A 19,041-nucleotide genomic window follows, 5' to 3' on the forward strand; every position below is an offset into this window, starting at 1 on the left:
ACGGGAGCCCACAAGGGACAATGAATGTGCGCGAGAGAGCGACAGAAAGAAAGTAAGTTTGAAATAATAATAATAATAATAATAATAATAATAATGTCCAGTCCCATCTTCCCATCTCTAGCATTATCACTTCAATGCCATGCAGTGACTCGTAGTGCTCCATTATCTGTTTTTCCATCCAGGTGTCTTTACTGCATTGGCAGTGTGGTTGGGATCATTCTAATGCTCAAAAATTAAGCTGTTACAGTCACATGCTTTCCAGGTGGAATTGCATAGTGGATCAACATCTGAAGGGATTTTGCTGTGTTCAGAATTCATCAGTTTTGACATTATCCACAACACCACTGGCTCAGATTCAGCCCGAAACCATGTCAGATCCAGATCCGAGGTCCTGTGTTTGGACTTTCTTAACAAGGCTTAACAAAAGAAAAGAAAAAAATAGTAAATGAGTGAAAAGTCAGAATTGGAGAATTATTGGTCAAGACCACTTTAAAAATGTAAAGTGGACTGGCTCCTTGCAAGCAAAGTAGACAGAAATAAGAGGTGACTCAAGACTATAGCTGTCCTACTATTTGCTGTGCATGTGCATATGTCCTACCTGTAGCGTACCAATGCTGGGCACTTGGACACTGGGAAGGAGCATGAAGGAAATCCTCTTAACCAGGTAATCTCTCCACCCATCTGCTGCTACTGTCTTCCACCAACATGCCATTCCCTCCACTGGCCTTTATCGCCAGTGCAAATAAAAGGTAAGAAGCATCCGCTAAGAGAACAATGGAATGCATGGGAGTGCAATGCTAGATAAAAGAGGCACACATCTTTTCTTTTCTTTTTCCTTCAGGCCATGCTGCTGTCTCCTCAGGCTGAAAGGAACTGGGAGAGTGTTTGTTCAGTGCTCGAAGATGTGTTGGAGAGCCAGTCACACAGGCAGTTATTTGCTTTAGAGCTTGGTTCTGGAACTGGCCAGCATATCATACGGTTTGCTCAGAAGATGCCCTTTGTCATTTGGCAGCCATCAGACATCAAAGAGGATTCTCTAGAGAGGTTTGTGCCTTTCAGAAAGTGCTTGCCATGTTGACGTGTCAGTATAGTTATGTGTGACAGAAAGATTTACGAACATATTCCAGTTAAATCAATGATCTATTTAAACAAGTGATTTGTTGAAGTCTATGGATTTGACATTAAATCTAAAATGAAGCTCGTACACACCTTGTTGGCAGTATCAAGGCATATATTGCTGCAACCCAAGCAAAGACGGTGCTACCACCTGTTCACCTGGATGCCAGTGATCCGTGGGAGAAATGGGCAGGACTGAATCACAACTCCTGTGACGTTATTATTTCCATTAATTTACTGCAATACAGCTCCTTCAAAACAGCCCAGGTAGGCCTGGTTGCTTATAAATCAACTGAAGAGCTTGAGATATATCCCCACAGTATTTTATTTACTTATCATTTTCTCAGGGAGTGTTCAGTGGAGCAGGACAGATCCTCAAACAAAACGGCCTTTTGATAACATATGGGGTACGTAATGATAGTTAATTACACTACAAATAAACCTGAACCTACTAACTGATTTCAAATTAAAACATTTCTCAGGTGTATGCTGTTAATGGCATCATCACACCAAGTTGTAATGAAAAGCTGGATGAGGAGCTACGAAAAATGTGAGTAGCAGCTATTTGGTAATATGTGTATGTGGTTGGCTGTTAGGATAAGATATGGACCATGTTTGGTTCTGCTGCATACAGGAATCCAGACTGGGGTCTTCCAGATATCGACGTGCTCAGACAGCTGGTCTATGGGAACGGGATGCGTATGGAGCGGATAGTAAGTCATGTATCTCGGCTTGGAGGCGATTCCACCTCCCAGCAGCATGCCTTTTACACTTGTAATGTTTCCTTCTTTTAGATTGAGATGGAAGAATACTACAAATGCCTCATCTTCAGAAAACTCTAAAGAAGCCAAAATACCAAAAGGACATTAATTAGTTCACATCAGTTATGAGTGTAAGTCTATAGTCTTTATATTTGTAAGACAATTCTGCAATCTGATAATGGATATAGTTGAATAAAAGCTTTAAAAAAAAAAACAAACAAAAAAAAAACCCTCCTCTGTGTGTGGTTACAAAATACAAGTCGAGGCACGTGGACAGTAAGAACCAGATATTTATTAAATATAATTTTAAAATTACTTCAAAGTCAGATCAGTATGTTGGAATAAAGAAGTTCACAGACGCCAACTGAAGAGTTACAGAAACCACTGATTGGGTGTGTGATACATACATGCAGCACATCATGTTTGCTCTGCAAGCTTTTCTTCACTTCTGGATACTCAAGCAGACTTTCGAAAGAGTGCCCACATGTACTCCCGATGCAGTCATCTGTATATGTGAAAATTACAACTAATAGAATGTAGGCTGGGACTCCTGGAGGAAACTTGCACTTTATTACAGGTTAAGTTCATATGCTTCTATTTTGTGATGGCACTTGATGTTCGGCAACACCAGTCGCTTTAACAGAAGGGATGCAAAATGCTATTAGAACTGCTGGACTGCTTTTAGTATGAATATTTTATTGTTACTAATTGTGGATTTTTAATGATTTAGTTAATTAAGTATAATTGATGAAGACGAAACAACCACCCAGCTAATTTTCTAAACAGTTTTCCCACAACGTGCTAATCCCTGCATCGTCTCTGAAACTATATTAACACACAGTTGAAGCAGCACACAACAAATAAATGCCCCCCCCCCCATTAAAAAAGAAGACTCTAATTTGTAATTATGACAAGGGATGATATGAAAACTACTGCTTATGCATTAGTGAGATTTTTTCCAGGTGTCTGACTGTGCTGTCACTCTTCAGACATACCAACAGCATCTTAAACAGTGAATACAGATGTTTCTCAGTCACTTCTTAAACTGTTAAAACACGTTGAAATAATTTGCTTCCATTCCAGAAAAGAACTGAAATTTCAACATGCAAATTTGGATTTAGAAAAATGTGAGACAAAGGATGGTTGCATCTTCTTCTCTCTCTCTCTCTTTTTTTTTTTTAATCTCCTAAATGGTCATATTTTCTGTAACTTTAATACCACTGACTATTTCTGCTCTTCAGTTATTCATTTAATAAGGAGATACTACATACATATCAGCTGGAAAGGAGGAGGAAGAGGGTGAAGGTTCTTGGTTATGGCGCTTCCCATTGCATCTTCACCCCTCCTGATTTTTATACTTCAGCGGGGGAGAGGCAAGGAGAGCAACAGTTCTGCAACATCATCACAATATTTCACGTTGCCACAAAAATCACAGCGAGGTGGAAAGTGGGAATTATGTGTGTGTTTCCAGAGGGTATCCTCAGAGTCCAGAGAGGGAAGAAAGAGACCAAACAGGGAGAGGAGCTGTAGTGTGTTAGACCCAGCAGCGTGAGGCCCTTCAGTCGAAGGAGATGAGCTGTGCCTCTGCGCTGCCCGGCACGGCTTGAGGTGCCTGCTGCTGCGGCTGCTGAGGCTGTTGCTGCTGCTGCGGGGGGCCACCAGGGGGAGCAACCTAGCAGCACAAGTAAAAATAGGAAGATTAGCCAGGACTGACATTTAAATAACCTAAATAAAAATACCAAAGATAAAAATAAAGAAAGCTTTCATGCGTTAACTGTGAATGACAGTTGAACCAATTAACTTTTAGTCTGTCAGAAGCTTCAAATATATAAATATACAACTGACCTGCTGATACATGGGCTGCTGGCCTGGCATGTACTGCTGTTGGGGGGGCATATTGGGGTCCTGTCCCGGCAATGCTGAAATCATGTTCTGCATATTGTACGGCTGGTAACCCATATAACCCATACCGTTAGTGGGGGGTGCCTGGGACATGGGGGGCATACTCTGCGCCTGAGAGGCCACATTCTGCACAAAACACAGAGAACAGTGAGATGCATTCATCTTTAAACGTTTTTGTGGCATTTCATGTATTAATCAGAAAATTTAAGTGGAGCTTTGTCAGACCTGGTAACCCTGCGTAGGTGTGGGCTGATAGGTGGAGTAGGGTGGACTAGTTGTGGGTGGAGCCTGACCAGGCGGAGGAGCGGGCTGCCCATTAGTTCCTGGAGGTGGGTACATGTACGCATTAACCATATTGGGATCTGAAAGAAAGGGGGGGAGGAAACACAAAACATTGTAGTGAACGATTAAGATTTTAGATCATATCGCTAATTGTAACACCAGATGACCAAAGTTGGTAGATTTCTTGTCTTTTCAGCTGATCCTTTTTCTTGTGAACCTCCTCACCTGTGGTAGGACCAGGCATAGCCTGGTACTGTGCTGGTGCAGTCTGCCCTGGCTGATTCATATAGATGTTGTGCATAGGTGAACCCTCCACAGAACCAGCGGGGCTGAAAGTGCCTGGGTAGCTGGGCGGAGCACCGGGTTGGTATACCACCCCTCCCGCGACATTGGGGGGCAAAGACTGCATCTACATAACAGCAAATAAAGACAGCATTAAAATTTCACCAAAAGATTACAATGAACTTAAAAAAGTTCAAAAACATAAAAAGTCTCCCGCTGAAATCTAAAAAAATGTTTCATTAGCTGAAATTTATTCTTTAGGTTCATATATTTCTGCTATTATTGAGACATTTGGTTTCTGCAATATCAAGTGAATTTACTGACTAGATTATCCTTGGGTTGAGTTCAGTCTGAGGCCAGATTGAGTATAAAATGTGTACCTGGGCATAGGGAAGAGAGAAAGCAGGCATCTGGGCCCTCATCTGGATGGTGTGCTTCTGCTGCTCCAAACGCATCTGCCTCTCTTTCTCCTGCTCCTGGAGGCGCTGAATGGCCAACTGTCTTTGCATCTCCAGGTACTCCTGCGGTCCAAAGAAATACCTGTGAGCATGGTAATGGCCTATTATATCTGAACTCTCATTGAACAGATTCAGTTCAGTACCTGTTTCTTCTGCCTCATGATCTCCAGTTTTTGTGCCAGCTGGATCTGCCTCTGTCTTTCCGCTTCCTCTGCAGCGCGACGCAGTTTCTCTCTGTGTTCGTCCCGGAGTGCGTTGAGAGCGGCCCGAGCATCACGAACCTGAGCTAGCTTGTCCTGCAGCCCTTCATAATACACTGACAAGACACAGATCATCACAGTTCAGAGCCTGGACACGTGGAGAGAGAAATCTATAAACATGGACACAATTACACAAGGCCAACGCTTACATCGCTTCTCATCTAGCTGGTTGAGGATGTCCAAAAGCTGTGGGTGCATGTTGTTGATGGACTGGAAGAGTGAGAGCACGGCGCTGTCGTTAGTGATGCTTCGCCCACGCATGTGGTTGCTCTTCATGCGATTCAGGAAGGTGGTGACAGCATTCTGCAGAGCCTTCAGAAACTGCTCATGGTTCTCCTCTGATTCGCCATTCTGGTACTGCTGCTGAAAGAGGGGATGAACAGGGCAAACCATGAGCAGGGGCTCATTTGTGTTTAGCTTGATTTTGTTGTTTTTTTTTTTTAGAGCTCACAACTTCAGCATACCTCCACTATGTTGACAGGCTGGACCGGGACGTGACTTTCCACGGGCTGACTGATTGCCGGAAGTGGCTCAGCCAATGTCACAGGGGCAGGGGCTGAGGGGGTGGGACTCTTGCGAGCCTCTTCCTGTTTTTTCTCCCAATATGTTCTGTTCAGGTAACGGGCCAGCTGGAATGATGTCATATTTCCTTATTAGCTTTAAAAGCACGGTGTAGCATTTCCATTAATCAGCAATACTGTTAACATTTGAGAAGAGCAATATACCACATGTACCTCAGGATCTACATCTTCAGCTGATGGAGCAGAGGAGTTCTGCAATGTGTTTCATAATAGTCAAAAAAGAATGCATTTTAAAATTTGCTTAACAATAATAAAAATCTTTCAAACATGCTTTTAAAATCATGAAAACATTTTTTGTAGAGTATAAGTGATTTTGCTGGAAACAGCCTTACCACAGGGGAAGTGTAGAGGGTACTGACTGGGGGAGCTGAGGAAGTCACTGGGGTGGGATCGGTTTTGGGATACATCGAGTACGAGTTCTTATGTCTCTGCAATTGAGCATTCAGCTGTGTGTCAGCTTTTATTCTATATACTAGCTGAAAACAAACACATCCATACCCAAAAATGAGCATTTCAGCTTAGCAACCCACCATTCGCTCCTTCTCCTCAGCCTCACTTTGAGAAAGGGCTATGGCCAGCTGCAGCTCCTCCTCCTCCTGCAGGGCAGCCTCATCTCTCTTGGGGGGCATCTGGTGAGAAAGAAGAGCAGGAGAAATATATAGCAGGAGAGTCCAACAGCGAAAGCTTGGCTGCAACTGGATCATCTAAACTAAGTAAAAAAGTAAAACTTTATTTATATAGCACCTTTCAAGATAAAAATCACAAAGTGCTTCACAGAAGCTAAAACCTAAAAATAAAAATCAACTAAAAGCAAGTTTAAAAAGATGGGTTTTTAGCTGTTTTTTTTTTTTTTTTAAAAGCGACCACTGAGTCCACAGATCTCAGGCTCAAAGAGGAGAGAGTTCCACAATCTGGGGGCCACAGTTCCAAAAGCTTTGTCGCCTTTTGTTTTCAGCCTCGTGTGCTGGACAGCAAGCAAGCCCTGGTCACATGACCTCAGGGACCTGCTACCTACAACAAATCTACAATAGAATAGCTGAAAAAGAAAACACTAAAGGTTTCATAATGACCACAAATAAAGCCCAGACATTCAGCTTGATTGAAATGCTGTAGAATTACATTAAGAGATCTCTGCCTGCAAATCTCAGTGAACCAAAGCAACACTGTAGGAAAGATTGGGACAAATTTCCTCCACAGCAATATGGGAATTAAAGTCAGCTAGAAAACACTGATTTCAAGTGATTGCTGGTAAAGGTGGTTCTTTAAGCTAATGAATGATGGGGTGTACATGACTATTTATTTCCAGTGTGACAATTTTGGCAACTTTTTCCAAAAAGGCTAGAAAGCTGTCTAAAATGTAAACAAAACAACAACAATATAATAACTCGAAAATCATTTAAGTCCTATATTTAACAGGTAACAAAACAAAAACAAAAAATCTAGAAAGACAGTGATTGATATAAAGAGTTTCAAATTATTACCTGTGACTGCTGGGACAGTGGGCTGGTCAGGTACTCAGGTGGCAGTTCAGCAGAGCCTGAGGAAGGGGCTTTTCCTTCAGCTTTCCTAAGTGGAGGAGAGAGGGAGGGGTGGCTGCTAAGGAAGAGGGATCAGGGAGGACAAATAACCTTGTAAATCAGAGTTTCAAGCATGCTGCTTGAAACAACAGTAGCACTCCAAAGAGAGAACAATACAACAAAACATCATGGGAAACACTTTCAAGTTACTCCCATTTGGATTTCGGATCTCCATCCAAACACACACACTGACAAACAATGCTTCCATGTATGGTACACACCTTTGTTTTAGTTTGTCGTTCTTATTCACTAAAGTTCTGTTATATTTGTGTTTAAGTATTTTTCCCCAGTTAACATACAGAAAGCTGCTACATTAGAGAAACAGTAAACAACAACCCTTATCATCAATACATCTGGCTCATCAGCTCTTTGTTCTGTGTATAAATAACAGGAAACAGTGAAGACGTATATCACGATTTCTTGAAGTCGAAGCTGAAATGTCCTAATGTCTGATTTATTACTTCTAGTTGATTACGTCGATTAAGCATCACGAGGCGGAGGGTGGGTGGTTCCCTATTTTTTTTTTTTTTTTTTTTGTTTACTGGGAGCTGACAACCCTATTAGTTAGGTTGTTTAATATTAAACAACCTAAGTACTCTTTAAAATACCAGAATAGGGAGGATCGTGTAGGTTCAGGTTTATTAGATTGATCAGTATTGCTGAACTATGAAATATTTTGGGTGCAGTGTATTTTTTGCATACAGGTATAACAGAATAGCTTTAGTGTTTTGTTTTTTAAAACGTGAGTATGAACTTATACAAAATGCAGCAAGATATAAAAAAAAAAAAAAACCTGTTTTATTGATTGAAAAATACACTATATCGGATTCATACCGGTATCGGCAGATATCCAAATTTATGATATCAGTATCGGACATAAAAAAGTGGTATCGTGCCATCTCTAATTACTTCAGCATTATTTATTGTTGTATGTGCGACGATGTTCATACAAATTTTGTCCAGATTGCCCCCCCCCCCAAATTGTGGAGGAGATAGTATATTTATGTGTGTGTATATATCTGTATTTTCACTATCATCATTATAATAATATTATCATCATCATCATCAGAATGTCTGTTTTCTGCTGCAGGAAAAACGGCCTCAAACCACAACTGTTGATATGCTCACTTTGCTTCGTTGCAGCCGCCACATGCTCTTTTAAAGGATCCCACACATACTCACTCATACTCACTCATTCACTAGCACACGTGTGTGTACACACATACACATTAGCGCTACCTCAAACAAGAAATATAATACTGTCAGAACTTGTTTTATTGCTACTAATGTAAGAAAGTTTTCTAATAAGTAAATAACATTTTAATTTATAAGGCATAAATTAAAATGTTATTTACAACATAAAACAAGGCGTTTTATGTTGTTTGCATAACTTATTTTATAATACAGTATTATTTATTATTTTCTTTTGCACTTAAACATTTTTCTTAAGAAATGCTGTCCAATTCCTGTGTGATGTGGGATTCTAGGTGTTCTTTGCTGCTTTCAATCAGTGAAAGGTATGGAGTGCAGGCATATTCTTCAACTACTGTCTTGCAAAGCCTTCCCTGAAAAAGACGTCATTTGGCTAGCAGCGTATGTTGTTCTAAAAACGTTCAGTGCCGATAATGCCTTTCCAGATGTGCAGGCTGCCAGGTCCCCAGTACCATCAAGAATGCAACTGACCACTGATAGCAAACCACCTCCTCTTCAGTCCAGAGGATATAATATTCATGTTTTCCAAAAAGAATTTCAAATTTCAATTCATCTGACAACAGAACACTTTTCCACTTTGCTTCAGTCCATTTTAAAAGCCAGCGCTTTTCTTACTTTCTTCTGATGCCAAAAGAAGGAAACTGAACTGCTTTCTGAGCTGTTCATTCTGATAGACATCAGTTAAAAACATATTAAACAAGCTCTTGTTGACACTGTTTATTAATCATCTCCATTTTATTTTGAGCCTGGTTTTGTATTGCTATTAACTGTATTTTAATTTTCTATCATATTTCATTATAATTATTCTGTTTGCACAGCACTTTGTGACAACATGTCTTGTGAAAAGCCTTATAAACTTTACTTACTTACTAGACAGGCCCACAAACATAGTCTGCATGTTTTCACAATCCATCTATTTCTTTTCTTTTTAGAAAGAAAACTTAACTACTCATGTTGCAGCATACTAAGTACTTCCTGATTTTAGCTTGACACGTCCAGCTAAAATCTTTCTGCATTGTCCTGTGAATTACCAGCTGTGAGTGAGACAATTTAACGACTGCTTGGAGCAGTTGACTACACGGGCATGTTTCACCCAGTGTTACCAGCAGTCTTTCAGTATCAGCTGCCAAACATGTGCAAACATGCCTCAGAACACGTTACACAGTTGCAGACATCATTTGCATACGTTTACATAGTTTATTTTTAAAACCGGCATTATCTTCAAATATCTACATACCATTTTTTCATTATAAGTCTTTCCGTGTTTTTCTTTAATGGTATTTGTTCCAACTTCTCAAAACACACTCTCACTCATTAGTACATTTTCATCACTACCCTTAATCAACTTAACGTGCTGCACATCCTTTCCAGCTTTATCTTTTTGTCTAGGTAGTCGATAAAAATTATTTTCTCGTTCCTTAGTGCCCAGCCTCACATACAGCTCACTCTAAGCCTTTTCCACCTCTGCTGTACCCCTAACCTCCTAGTACTCTTGTCTACTTTACTCATCTCCCCTACTATCCCACTTTTCTTTTGCTTCCCTCCTCCTTTGAATATTTTCCTGCACTTCCTCATTCCACCACACATCTATTTGCCCTCTTTCCTCTCTCCATAACACATTCTCTGCATTTTACCTCAGCACCACAGCTGCACATATTTAACCTATCATTTTTTACAAGTCATATCACAGCTACATATCATTTTTACCTTGAATAAAATCAGTCACGTGTTCATTGTGTTTAATCTGTTGCACCCTAGATAATTGTGAGACATAAACACTTGTACTATCCAGGGCCACCATGTTACACACAGCCTGTTTTTCACACTAATTCTAACATTTTAATCACCACATCTGTGGACTCACTTGTTAAGCAGCTCGAAGCAGGGCTCGCACACACGCACTTCCTTCTCGATCCCAAACTTTGGAATGGTGGAGTACTTAGACGAACACTTGCCGCAGAAAATCTGACCACAGGCTCGACAGTGGTGCTGGGAAAGCACAGAACACAAAATGAGGTTGATTTCCACACATGCGCCGTGAGAATGTACCGCATACACGCAGACACACACTCACAGCATCAAATGAATGAAGGAAACCATAAAACCTCCAAGTGGCCTAGTTACAAGCAGGCCCGGCCTACCTTTCTTGTCATAACGCCAAACTGGACTCTGCACCGGTGGCACTCCTCAGCGTCAACCCAGTCAGGGGCCTAGATAAACAAGGCAGACATCACATTACTCAACTACTTCTCAGTGTAAGGGGCACATGCCACAAAAACATAACTCTCTTCACACATCAGTAAAACAAGAAACACAAAATATCTTACTCTCTCAGCAGCAAACATGGCGTCACTCTCCTTGAACTCGGGGAAAACGTGACCTGCAGACAAACAAAAGCAGAAAATCTTTTTACAACAGCTACAAAAAAAAATCACAAAGAGGCAATAACTTCTAGCTGCTGATGTACCTTTTGACAATGAAATTTGAATCAATAAAATCAGTATTTATCATTACAAATCATCTGAACTGGTATCACCCAGTTTTAAGTGGCCTGTTAGAAAACATTTTCTGGGTCAGTAAGCTTTCAGAGATCCTTTGGTTTCATTTAAGATGTGAGCACTCGGCTCGTTCAAACTTACCTTCCACTTTCATGATCTGATAGGTGTCTTGAACCACTTTATATTTGGGTTCATTGCGGAAGGCGTGAGCCCAGGCCTGGATCAGGTAAAGGATCTTGTTTCTGACATTTGGTTCCGTCTGTTTCTGGAAGTCAAGGAATTTACACACAATTAAAGCAAAAATGTCTACTTTCCCTGTTTCTGTATTCTACTGTCAAATAACACACTGAATTCATCAACACTGTGAGGTGGGAAGTCCCTTGTTTTCATCTGAGAAAAAAAAAAAAAAAAAAAGACTCCTGTCACAAGGCAATGACATCACCAGGAAGTTGAAACCAGCATGAGTTATACAGCCTGTGTCACATGATACAGTTAGGATCCAATCAAATATTGCTAGCTCATGCTGTAATCCAGTCAGCTGAAAGAGTGAGCAGTCATAGGAGAGGGGGAAAGCTTATGAAGCCTCCAGCCAAAATATATAATTGAAGCACTGTAAAGACGCTAAACCTGTTTTTTAAAAAGTTCATTTAGTATCAACTACTTTAATATCAGACCACTGTGTGGCTGCTCACTTTAACATCACTCTAACATGTACACCTTTGGGAATCTGGAGAACTGTGTTTTTCCACTACGGTTTGAATAAAGACTAAACTCTTCATTGATTAAGCCAAAGCAACCGCTCCCCCTGACCTCTGCCAACAAATTAAGCTTCACAGTAAGAAGACAACACAGGCCATCTCTGAATGGCATTGAGAAGAGTGTGGTGGGAACTGAGCAGACAGGGAGTAGATAAAATGAATGTCACCTTAAGTAGCTCCTTCAGTTCCTCCATGGTTTGCTTACTCGCCACCTCATCGTGCACCGTCTGGCCACAGTTCTTCACCACTGACTCCAAGACCTGAAGGGTGAGGCTGCATTATTCTCAACAACCCAACGCAAAAGATGCCAAGTCTACTATTGCCCACAGTTAGGTGACAAAGCAAGAGAACACACCAACCAAAGCAAAAATCAAACTATGTTTACAGGCAACAGAGATTTTGTATTTTTGATTGTATACTTTCCACACGTCTTACCTCAAGTGCATAAATCGCCACGTGTGGATTTTTGTCATTCAGCTTCTTTTTAATGGCCCCAATGGCATATTTAGCTCTGCAAGGACAAAAAACACAGATATCGCTTAATGCAGAATCATTGGCATAAATTCAATAAGCAAACTCTCAAGTATGTTTATTTCAAAAACATTGAAGACAATGGTCGAAGCTGTATTAAATCTTCAGCTGCTGGAGGATGTGACTGTAGAGGGGAAGAAGACAGAATCACTCACTGTGTGTCTCCCTGTCGAATGAGATCACAGATCTGCAGGATGGATTCCCAGTCAGTCTCCAGAAGCAGTTGACTGGTGGCTTTATCTGCATGAGTACAGAAAGCTTTAACATGCATGTCTGTCAAATGGCATCTACAACAGCAGCTCCACAAAACTGCACCGGCAGTTACACATGAACAAACGCTTCTTCCACATGCTTTAAGCTTTATAGAAACATCTGTACTCCTGCTATTAACGTAGGACTCCAGATCGATCTTTGTATGATATCAAACTATTACTACACAAAAGGTTTGAGGTGTCAAACCTTAATGATATAATAGAGATCTACTTATTTATTATATCATCATCAGCAGGGATAACTAAAAATATTTTATTGCTACAGATGCTTCCGTGAGTTCAGCTGTCAGAAAGAAAATAGTCTTGCATATGATTCAGGTGTGCCAAAGCGCTGCAGTCCTGGGTCTGACATTTGTTATGCCCTGCGAAACTGTGGGGAAAACAGGAAAGCACTGATAGCACGAAGTGATAATCCTGTTTGGCATATGATTGCGATGCATTTAGTAGATGAAACCTGGTCTTGATTTGCATTTCTAAATACAAGTGGAACCTAATCCAACTTTCAGCACAACAAACGACCCGTTTGCAAATCATAAAATAAAAAAAACTGCCCAATTTTTAGGAACCAAATATCATCTTATTACATGTCAAACTGAAGGATGTGTGCTGTGAATTCAGCAATCACCCACACATAATGGTGGTTTAATTTTGAGTTAAATATCTTTAAAAAGATTAAATGTTTTAAATACATATGACATCTGCTATAAAACTGCGAATCTGATCATAGGTTTAGAGGTGTGCGTTACTCAGTTCAGACTTATATTTTTTTAAATTTTTTTTATCTGCTTCTATACTTTGAACGTCAGGTAAAATTTATGCTTCAACAACAACAATGATTCTGACTACAGGCAGGGGGTAAACAACTGCAGAGGTGGTGCAGGTGTAGTATCTCTGCATCAAGTTCAAGAAAAAAAAAAAAAAGGAGATGAGTGTGCTTTTTAGAAGGGACAAAGACTAGCTTCCGCCCCTGCAAATCAGTAGAACAACTGTGGAAGTGGTCTCCAGCTTTAGTGTACATCTCACTGAAAACCCTATCTGGTGTCACAACATTTCCGTCCTGGTTAAGACACCAACACCAATGCTTCCACTTTTTCAGGAGGTTGCAGTACGGGGAACTTGTTAGCTCAGTCTTAAACCTATTCTGCAGATTTGTGGGGAAAGAGTGTCCTGAGGACGGCAGAGAAAACGCCTCTGCTGAAGGCCTCCCCATCACTACAGACATTTACACCAGCAGATACAGGAAAAGGGCCTCCTCTATCTTGAAAGACCCCACTCACCAAGCACATGCAGTGTTTGTTCCCCTCCCCTCAGGCAGGAGGCCACAGAGTATCAAGAGCAGAACCACCATGCTTTTAGACTGCTTCTGTGTCTACTTCTCCTAGCCAATCGTAACAAAGACACCAATTGTGTATTTGCAATATCCTCCATACCCTTAAAAAAATGATTATTCATTCTCTATGACACTGTAAATATGTTTTCTCTTCCTTGTTTCTGTATATTGATCTCTTGTGTGTTCTCATTGTTGCTGGCGTTAAACAGGGACCTGAGTGCTAAATTTAGTTTCACCTCATGTGAATACACACGTTTGAAATGGAGTAAAAACCCTTGAATCCTTGAGGAAAAACAAGTTGGGACTGCAACGATAAGTTCGGCAGGAATTATATTTAATGGATTCAAATTCTGAAACCATTTCCATCACTGGTGAGAAGAATCAAACACACGATTTATAACCTATTTGATGGTTTTAATACAAACACTTTGATATTTAGGCCTCAAATATCAAATTATTACTGGTTACATTGGCAGAGTAGGCAAAACTCTCCAGCTGAACTAAAGAGACCTAAAATGTCTGAAAATTGTTTAATAGTAATCAATATGCACAGCTGCGTATTCATTTGACACTTCACAAAATAACTTGATATTTACTGGGTGTATACATTTTTCATCCAGGTTCGCTAGTTAACCTGCTCATCTTTGTAGCCCAAGAAACTTGTTGTTGCATAACTGGAAATTCACTTGGGATTCGTTTTAAACCAAGGTTACTGTTGAAACATGCTATGACAGAGACGCCTTGTTTTCTATGATTAGTCATGGAGTAAAAGCAACTATTAGCCATCTGACGTTAGCGTAGGTCTATACGTGGATCACAAAGTATCCCAGTCGCTAATTATAGACAGGTGTCAGCTAACTAATCAACCTGTTGTGGTCTTTAAAAAAAAAAAAAAAACTCAGGACAACAGAGCGCCTCACGAATACCAGCGTTGTGTTTGTCTGCCTGGTTTCCTTGGATATGGGGTAGTTAATGTGTGAAGTAACAGCTAATCGTATATTACCGTGTATGAAACGCACAGGAACACAACAACAGCCTTGGTTAGCTTAACTAAAAGCGAGGCGATAACACTGGACCAGACTTTGAGTTAAAACTGTTCGCTTCAGCTAACTTCTTAGCATTTCTTGGCCTTCGAACAATAGCAGCGAATTTGTTAGCAGGCTAGGGAAAAAAAAGCTAGCTGGCCTGGGAGCCACAGCCCGATCGACTGTCAAAACAATACGCTGGAAAACATCGCACTCTGCCTTATAGTTGCTTATTTTACTCTCAACTTACGCATGTGCTGTTAACTTACCGAGAAGCCTCTCAAATGTGCCTCCACCTTTTCCCATGTTAAACTCAGAGTCTCAGAGTGGCTGTCGAGATGACTTATTTAATTAGCGGATCCCGATACTTTCACAACGGAGGTTAGCTATTAGCCACGGAGCACAGCTGTACAGCAGGTACAGCCTCCTCTGACTTCCCACTTCCGTCGCAGAAACAGCGACACGCATGAAATGTCTCCCTCTAGCGGCGGGTATGCGCAATTACGGGTGCATTTTATTATTTTTTTAATTTATTGAATTTATTTATTGATTGATTTATTGTTAAGCGAAACCTTGACATGATGATTGCCGCTTTAGAAATCTAAATAAAAATATGCATTATCAGCAAGTCATTGATGAGATGTGTGGTAGGAGTGACAGATTGGTTTAAGGTGAGGGTGGAATTACAGTAGAGACTGGTTCTGAGGCAATACTGACAGGGCAGCTCATGTTGAGCAGTTTATAGACAAGGCTGACATGATTTAGACACGTGCAGAGGACCGATAGTGGCTATATAAGACAAAGGATACTGAATATGGAGATGCTAGGCAGAGGGAAAAGAGAAGATTCTTCGCTAAAGAAAGCAGCCAAAAGAACAAGAAGAATTATGCTCTTTGATAAAGCAAATTGAACTTTCATAAGTGTAAAGTGATGTGTATTAGTTGGTGCTCAAGGCACAATAACATCCAAAAATGTAATTAAACACCCATGGCAGTTTTGATTTTCATGATCATCTTTCTGCACTCCAGGACATTTTGACATGCAGCAAATCACTTAAAAGCATGATCAAAATCCTCCAGTTTTATGTAACGGACTAACACAGACAAACAGTGAGTTATTTCTTGATACCTTCTATCTGAGTAAAAGTTTGCATGTAGGAATCTGACTTTGGCAGCAGGGTGATGATGATGATGTGATGATCACAGCAGCAACATCTTGGGTTCAAATCCACAGGCCAACTGGGGCCTTCCTATGTGGAACTGGTGACCTGTCCAGAGTGCACCTAAGACAGATGGGCTCCAGCCAGCCAGAACTTGAATCAGATAAATGGAGGAACGATGAATAGAATCTGACTTTAAGAAAGTGGTTTTAAATTATGTTAAAACTTGAACATACTTATGCGATTATGAAAATATCTTTAGGAAAAATGTTTCTTTTTTCTTCAATTCATTAGGCTACATTTATTTTAAGGTTATGTTGACTTTGGAAACAACCAAATCCCAATATCATTTTTGTTTGTTTGTCTTTATTTCACATTTTCTGCACATGTACCCTTGATTTTTACAGCCTAAGGAAAGAGAAAAGAACTATACCCCACTTCACACATACTACAGCACTCACACCAAAAGACTTCACAGACAATTATCAGTGTTTGTATTTACTCAGGGAACTCTAGAGCTCTAGAAAGCAGATCTGAGATGAACTGGACACACATCAGTGTTGCCCAAAGTCTCAAATGCATCAGTGACGTGTGCAGTTATCGCCTCCTTGTAAATGATACACTCATTAGTTCACTTTCATGCAATCAACTTCTGTGTTAACTCTTTGTTACTGTCATTGTTAAGAACTGCATTGACACCATACCTCGAAGCCACTTTGAAGCACTCCATTCATTATTTACAATGTAACTAGTGCACTCGTCTCCCTCTGTTGTCCTCTTTGTAAGCATACAGTAAAATGCCACAGACTTACAGTATTCACATCATTACCAGCACTAGTAAAGGCCTACTTAGGTCATGTGTGAGTCACTACCTGGCACTTGGAACACTAGTGGCTATTGTTATTGTGGTGCTGTAATGCTCTATAGAGTGGCATTGTGTTGCTCTGTCTTCTGCTGTCATAGACAGAAAGCAAAGGAACTGATAGATTAACGCATGCCCGCACAACTATGATTATATTTACAGTCACCTACAGTGCAATCAATCAGGTTTAAGAACAAGGATAATATCTCATGAATAAAGATGGTGCTTGGAATTGTACTACATGAACACATGCAAAGACAGATAGTGATTCAGGCTCAATCTGGTTTTTGCTTGTTATCATACAGTTATCTGCTGGAGCAATGTGTGATTTTATTAGAAGAAATAGCAGGATCTTTATGAAGTGAAAAAAGGATCATGTATTTTTCTTTGTTCCCGCCGTATAGAGTAACTCAGATAAGGAAAATGAGATGGAAGACAGGACAACACACACACACACACACTGAAAAATATGGCACCACATGCTAATGCACACACATCTCCATTGTTCTATTGTTCTTCTCCATTCAGCAGAACCCCTCGTAGTGTTTACATAAATGACTCAAAGGTTTTTCCTTGTAAAACAAGTATTTTGAGGAGCTTTAATATATGTAATGGTACAAATGTAAACACACACCATTTTTCCTCCACAGAGCATACAACGTTTATTGTATTTAACTGGCAGACAGAGAAAGAGTGTTATTGAAGGGTATCAGGTATGACATAATAAAACAAGTTCAGTTTTCAGCCTCCTGTGACGTTTCTCAAGACAACAAAAGAAAAGTGACACTTAATAAAAAATAATTACATGAATCAATGTCAAGAGGAGAAAAGACAGGTTTGACATCATTCGGGGTGGATTTGTGGAAGGCCTTCAGACATTTTAGACATAACCTTTGACTTGTGTGGCAGGTGCCCTGCGTGGACTGCTCTCTCCACTGCTGAAAGTGGGAGAGCCTGGGATTCCGGGAGGACTTGACCCCGCATAGAGCAGTGACCCCCCAATTAGAAGCAAGGCTGACGCCCCCCAGCCGATGTAAAGGGCAGGGCCGAGCTCACGCTTGTGTGGAGCTGCCACATGTGGATCATAGAAATCCCTGATGATGGAGTGGGCAGTCCAGCAGACGGGCACAAGGTAAAGGAACCCCGCGATGGCAAAAAGGGAGCCAGAAATGCGAGCAATGCGGGCTTTAAGGCTGTTTACGCCGATGCATTTAGTGCACTTGACTCCTAGGACCCCCAGAGCCAGAGCCAGGCCACAGAGCAGGATGGACAACACAGTGAGGCCGCGGGCGGCCTGCATGTCGCTGGGCAGAGCCAGCAAGCTATCGTACACCTTACACTGGATCTCACCTGTGCTCTGCACTATGCAATTCATCCAAAGGCCTTCCCAAATGATCTGAGCTGTCACTATGTTGTTACCGATGAAGGCGGTGACCCGCCACAGGGGGATGGCACAAACTATCAACCCACCCACCCAGCCCACGATGGAAAGGATCAGACCCAGCAACTGCATGCCCGTGGTAGCCATGGCGAAAGACAGATGGACTTGTCTCTGATATATTAGTCTCTGCACAGGCCAAACTTATAGTCCCACAAAGAAATGTGACAGTCTATGTTGCTAGAAATGCCGTGGTCCACTCCGCCGCCTGTGGATGATGGCGTCGATGAGGTCAGTTTGATGTGGATTGATATCCTAAAATTAACAAAACATAAAATAGTCGCACCAGCCGGGTTATTCTCTTAGTAATCAAACAAGCAGCGCAAGAAAACTCTCAGAGACACACTGGATATTACATCACATGCTGTTGTTATTTACCACAACAACCACTAGCATAACATTAGTAAAGTATGAAAAGACTATTGGAGCATATAGTTATCATAAATATTTGGAATCAGGCTGGGAGGCCTGTTGGATTCCAGTAAGAACCGCAGAGAATAGCTTTCTTTGACATGACTGTGGGTGTCGAGCTACGCCTTGCCGGGTGGTGGATTATCTCAGAAAAACATGAGGAGACTCGGAACACAAGCAGCTTTCATGAAAGCCTGTAGAGTGGGCCAGGAGAACCTGTGTCTTCTGTTTGTTACAGCTACAATTTTACTAATACTGTTTATACGATCCATTCATAACAAGATCGATACATATGCAGCAGGACATTGAGGACCAATGGGATGCAT

The 19,041-nt window shown here is 41.0% G+C and overlaps 3 protein-coding genes across 9 annotated transcripts; 1 reads left to right on the plus strand and 2 right to left on the minus strand.

Moving 5' to 3' along the window:
• Nucleotides 1-190: 190 nt before the first annotated feature.
• zgc:103625 (methyltransferase-like 26 B) lies at nt 191-2,770 on the plus strand. 2 transcript variants are annotated; one of them, XM_040048183.1, is made up of 7 exons: nt 191-749; nt 842-1,044; nt 1,221-1,383; nt 1,464-1,523; nt 1,599-1,666; nt 1,751-1,829; nt 1,911-2,770. In XM_040048183.1, exons 2-7 carry the CDS (start codon nt 845-847, stop codon nt 1,956-1,958), a joined length of 618 nt encoding a protein of 205 aa, XP_039904117.1. In that variant the 5' UTR covers nt 191-749; nt 842-844; the 3' UTR covers nt 1,959-2,770. The 2 variants fall into 2 exon arrangements, with proteins under 2 accessions (XP_039904117.1, XP_039904108.1); XM_040048174.1 differs by having other exon boundaries at nt 1,751-2,770.
• On the minus strand, nt 2,150-15,298 carry hgs (hepatocyte growth factor-regulated tyrosine kinase substrate). 6 transcript variants are annotated; one of them, XM_040047993.1, is made up of 20 exons: nt 15,115-15,297; nt 12,374-12,458; nt 12,123-12,198; nt 11,855-11,947; nt 11,071-11,194; nt 10,759-10,811; nt 10,573-10,641; nt 10,296-10,420; nt 7,124-7,238; nt 6,173-6,271; nt 5,975-6,070; nt 5,796-5,834; nt 5,526-5,690; nt 5,211-5,424; nt 4,945-5,117; nt 4,724-4,864; nt 4,287-4,470; nt 4,005-4,141; nt 3,723-3,905; nt 2,150-3,549 (listed from the first exon to the last, which is right to left on the minus strand). In XM_040047993.1, the coding sequence occupies exons 1-20, from the start codon at nt 15,149-15,151 to the stop codon at nt 3,436-3,438; spliced, it is 2,322 nt and encodes a 773-aa protein (XP_039903927.1). In that variant the 5' UTR covers nt 15,152-15,297; the 3' UTR covers nt 2,150-3,435. The 6 variants fall into 6 exon arrangements, with proteins under 6 accessions (XP_039903927.1, XP_039903953.1, XP_039903969.1 ...); XM_040048019.1 differs by having other exon boundaries at nt 3,436-3,549; nt 11,071-11,188; nt 15,115-15,298; XM_040048035.1 differs by having other exon boundaries at nt 3,436-3,549; nt 5,211-5,421; nt 7,124-7,208; nt 15,115-15,298.
• A 1,031-nt stretch (nt 15,299-16,329) lies between these two features.
• On the minus strand, nt 16,330-18,413 carry cldnk (claudin k). The gene has a single exon (XM_040048196.1). It carries the CDS (start codon nt 18,392-18,394, stop codon nt 17,747-17,749), a length of 648 nt encoding a protein of 215 aa, XP_039904130.1. The 5' UTR covers nt 18,395-18,413; the 3' UTR covers nt 16,330-17,746.
• Nucleotides 18,414-19,041: the final 628 nt, after the last annotated feature.

Source organism: Simochromis diagramma, unplaced genomic scaffold (genome assembly GCF_900408965.1).
Source record: "Simochromis diagramma unplaced genomic scaffold, fSimDia1.1 OVJJ01000321.1, whole genome shotgun sequence".
NCBI classification, from domain to species: Eukaryota; Metazoa; Chordata; class Actinopteri; order Cichliformes; family Cichlidae; genus Simochromis; species Simochromis diagramma.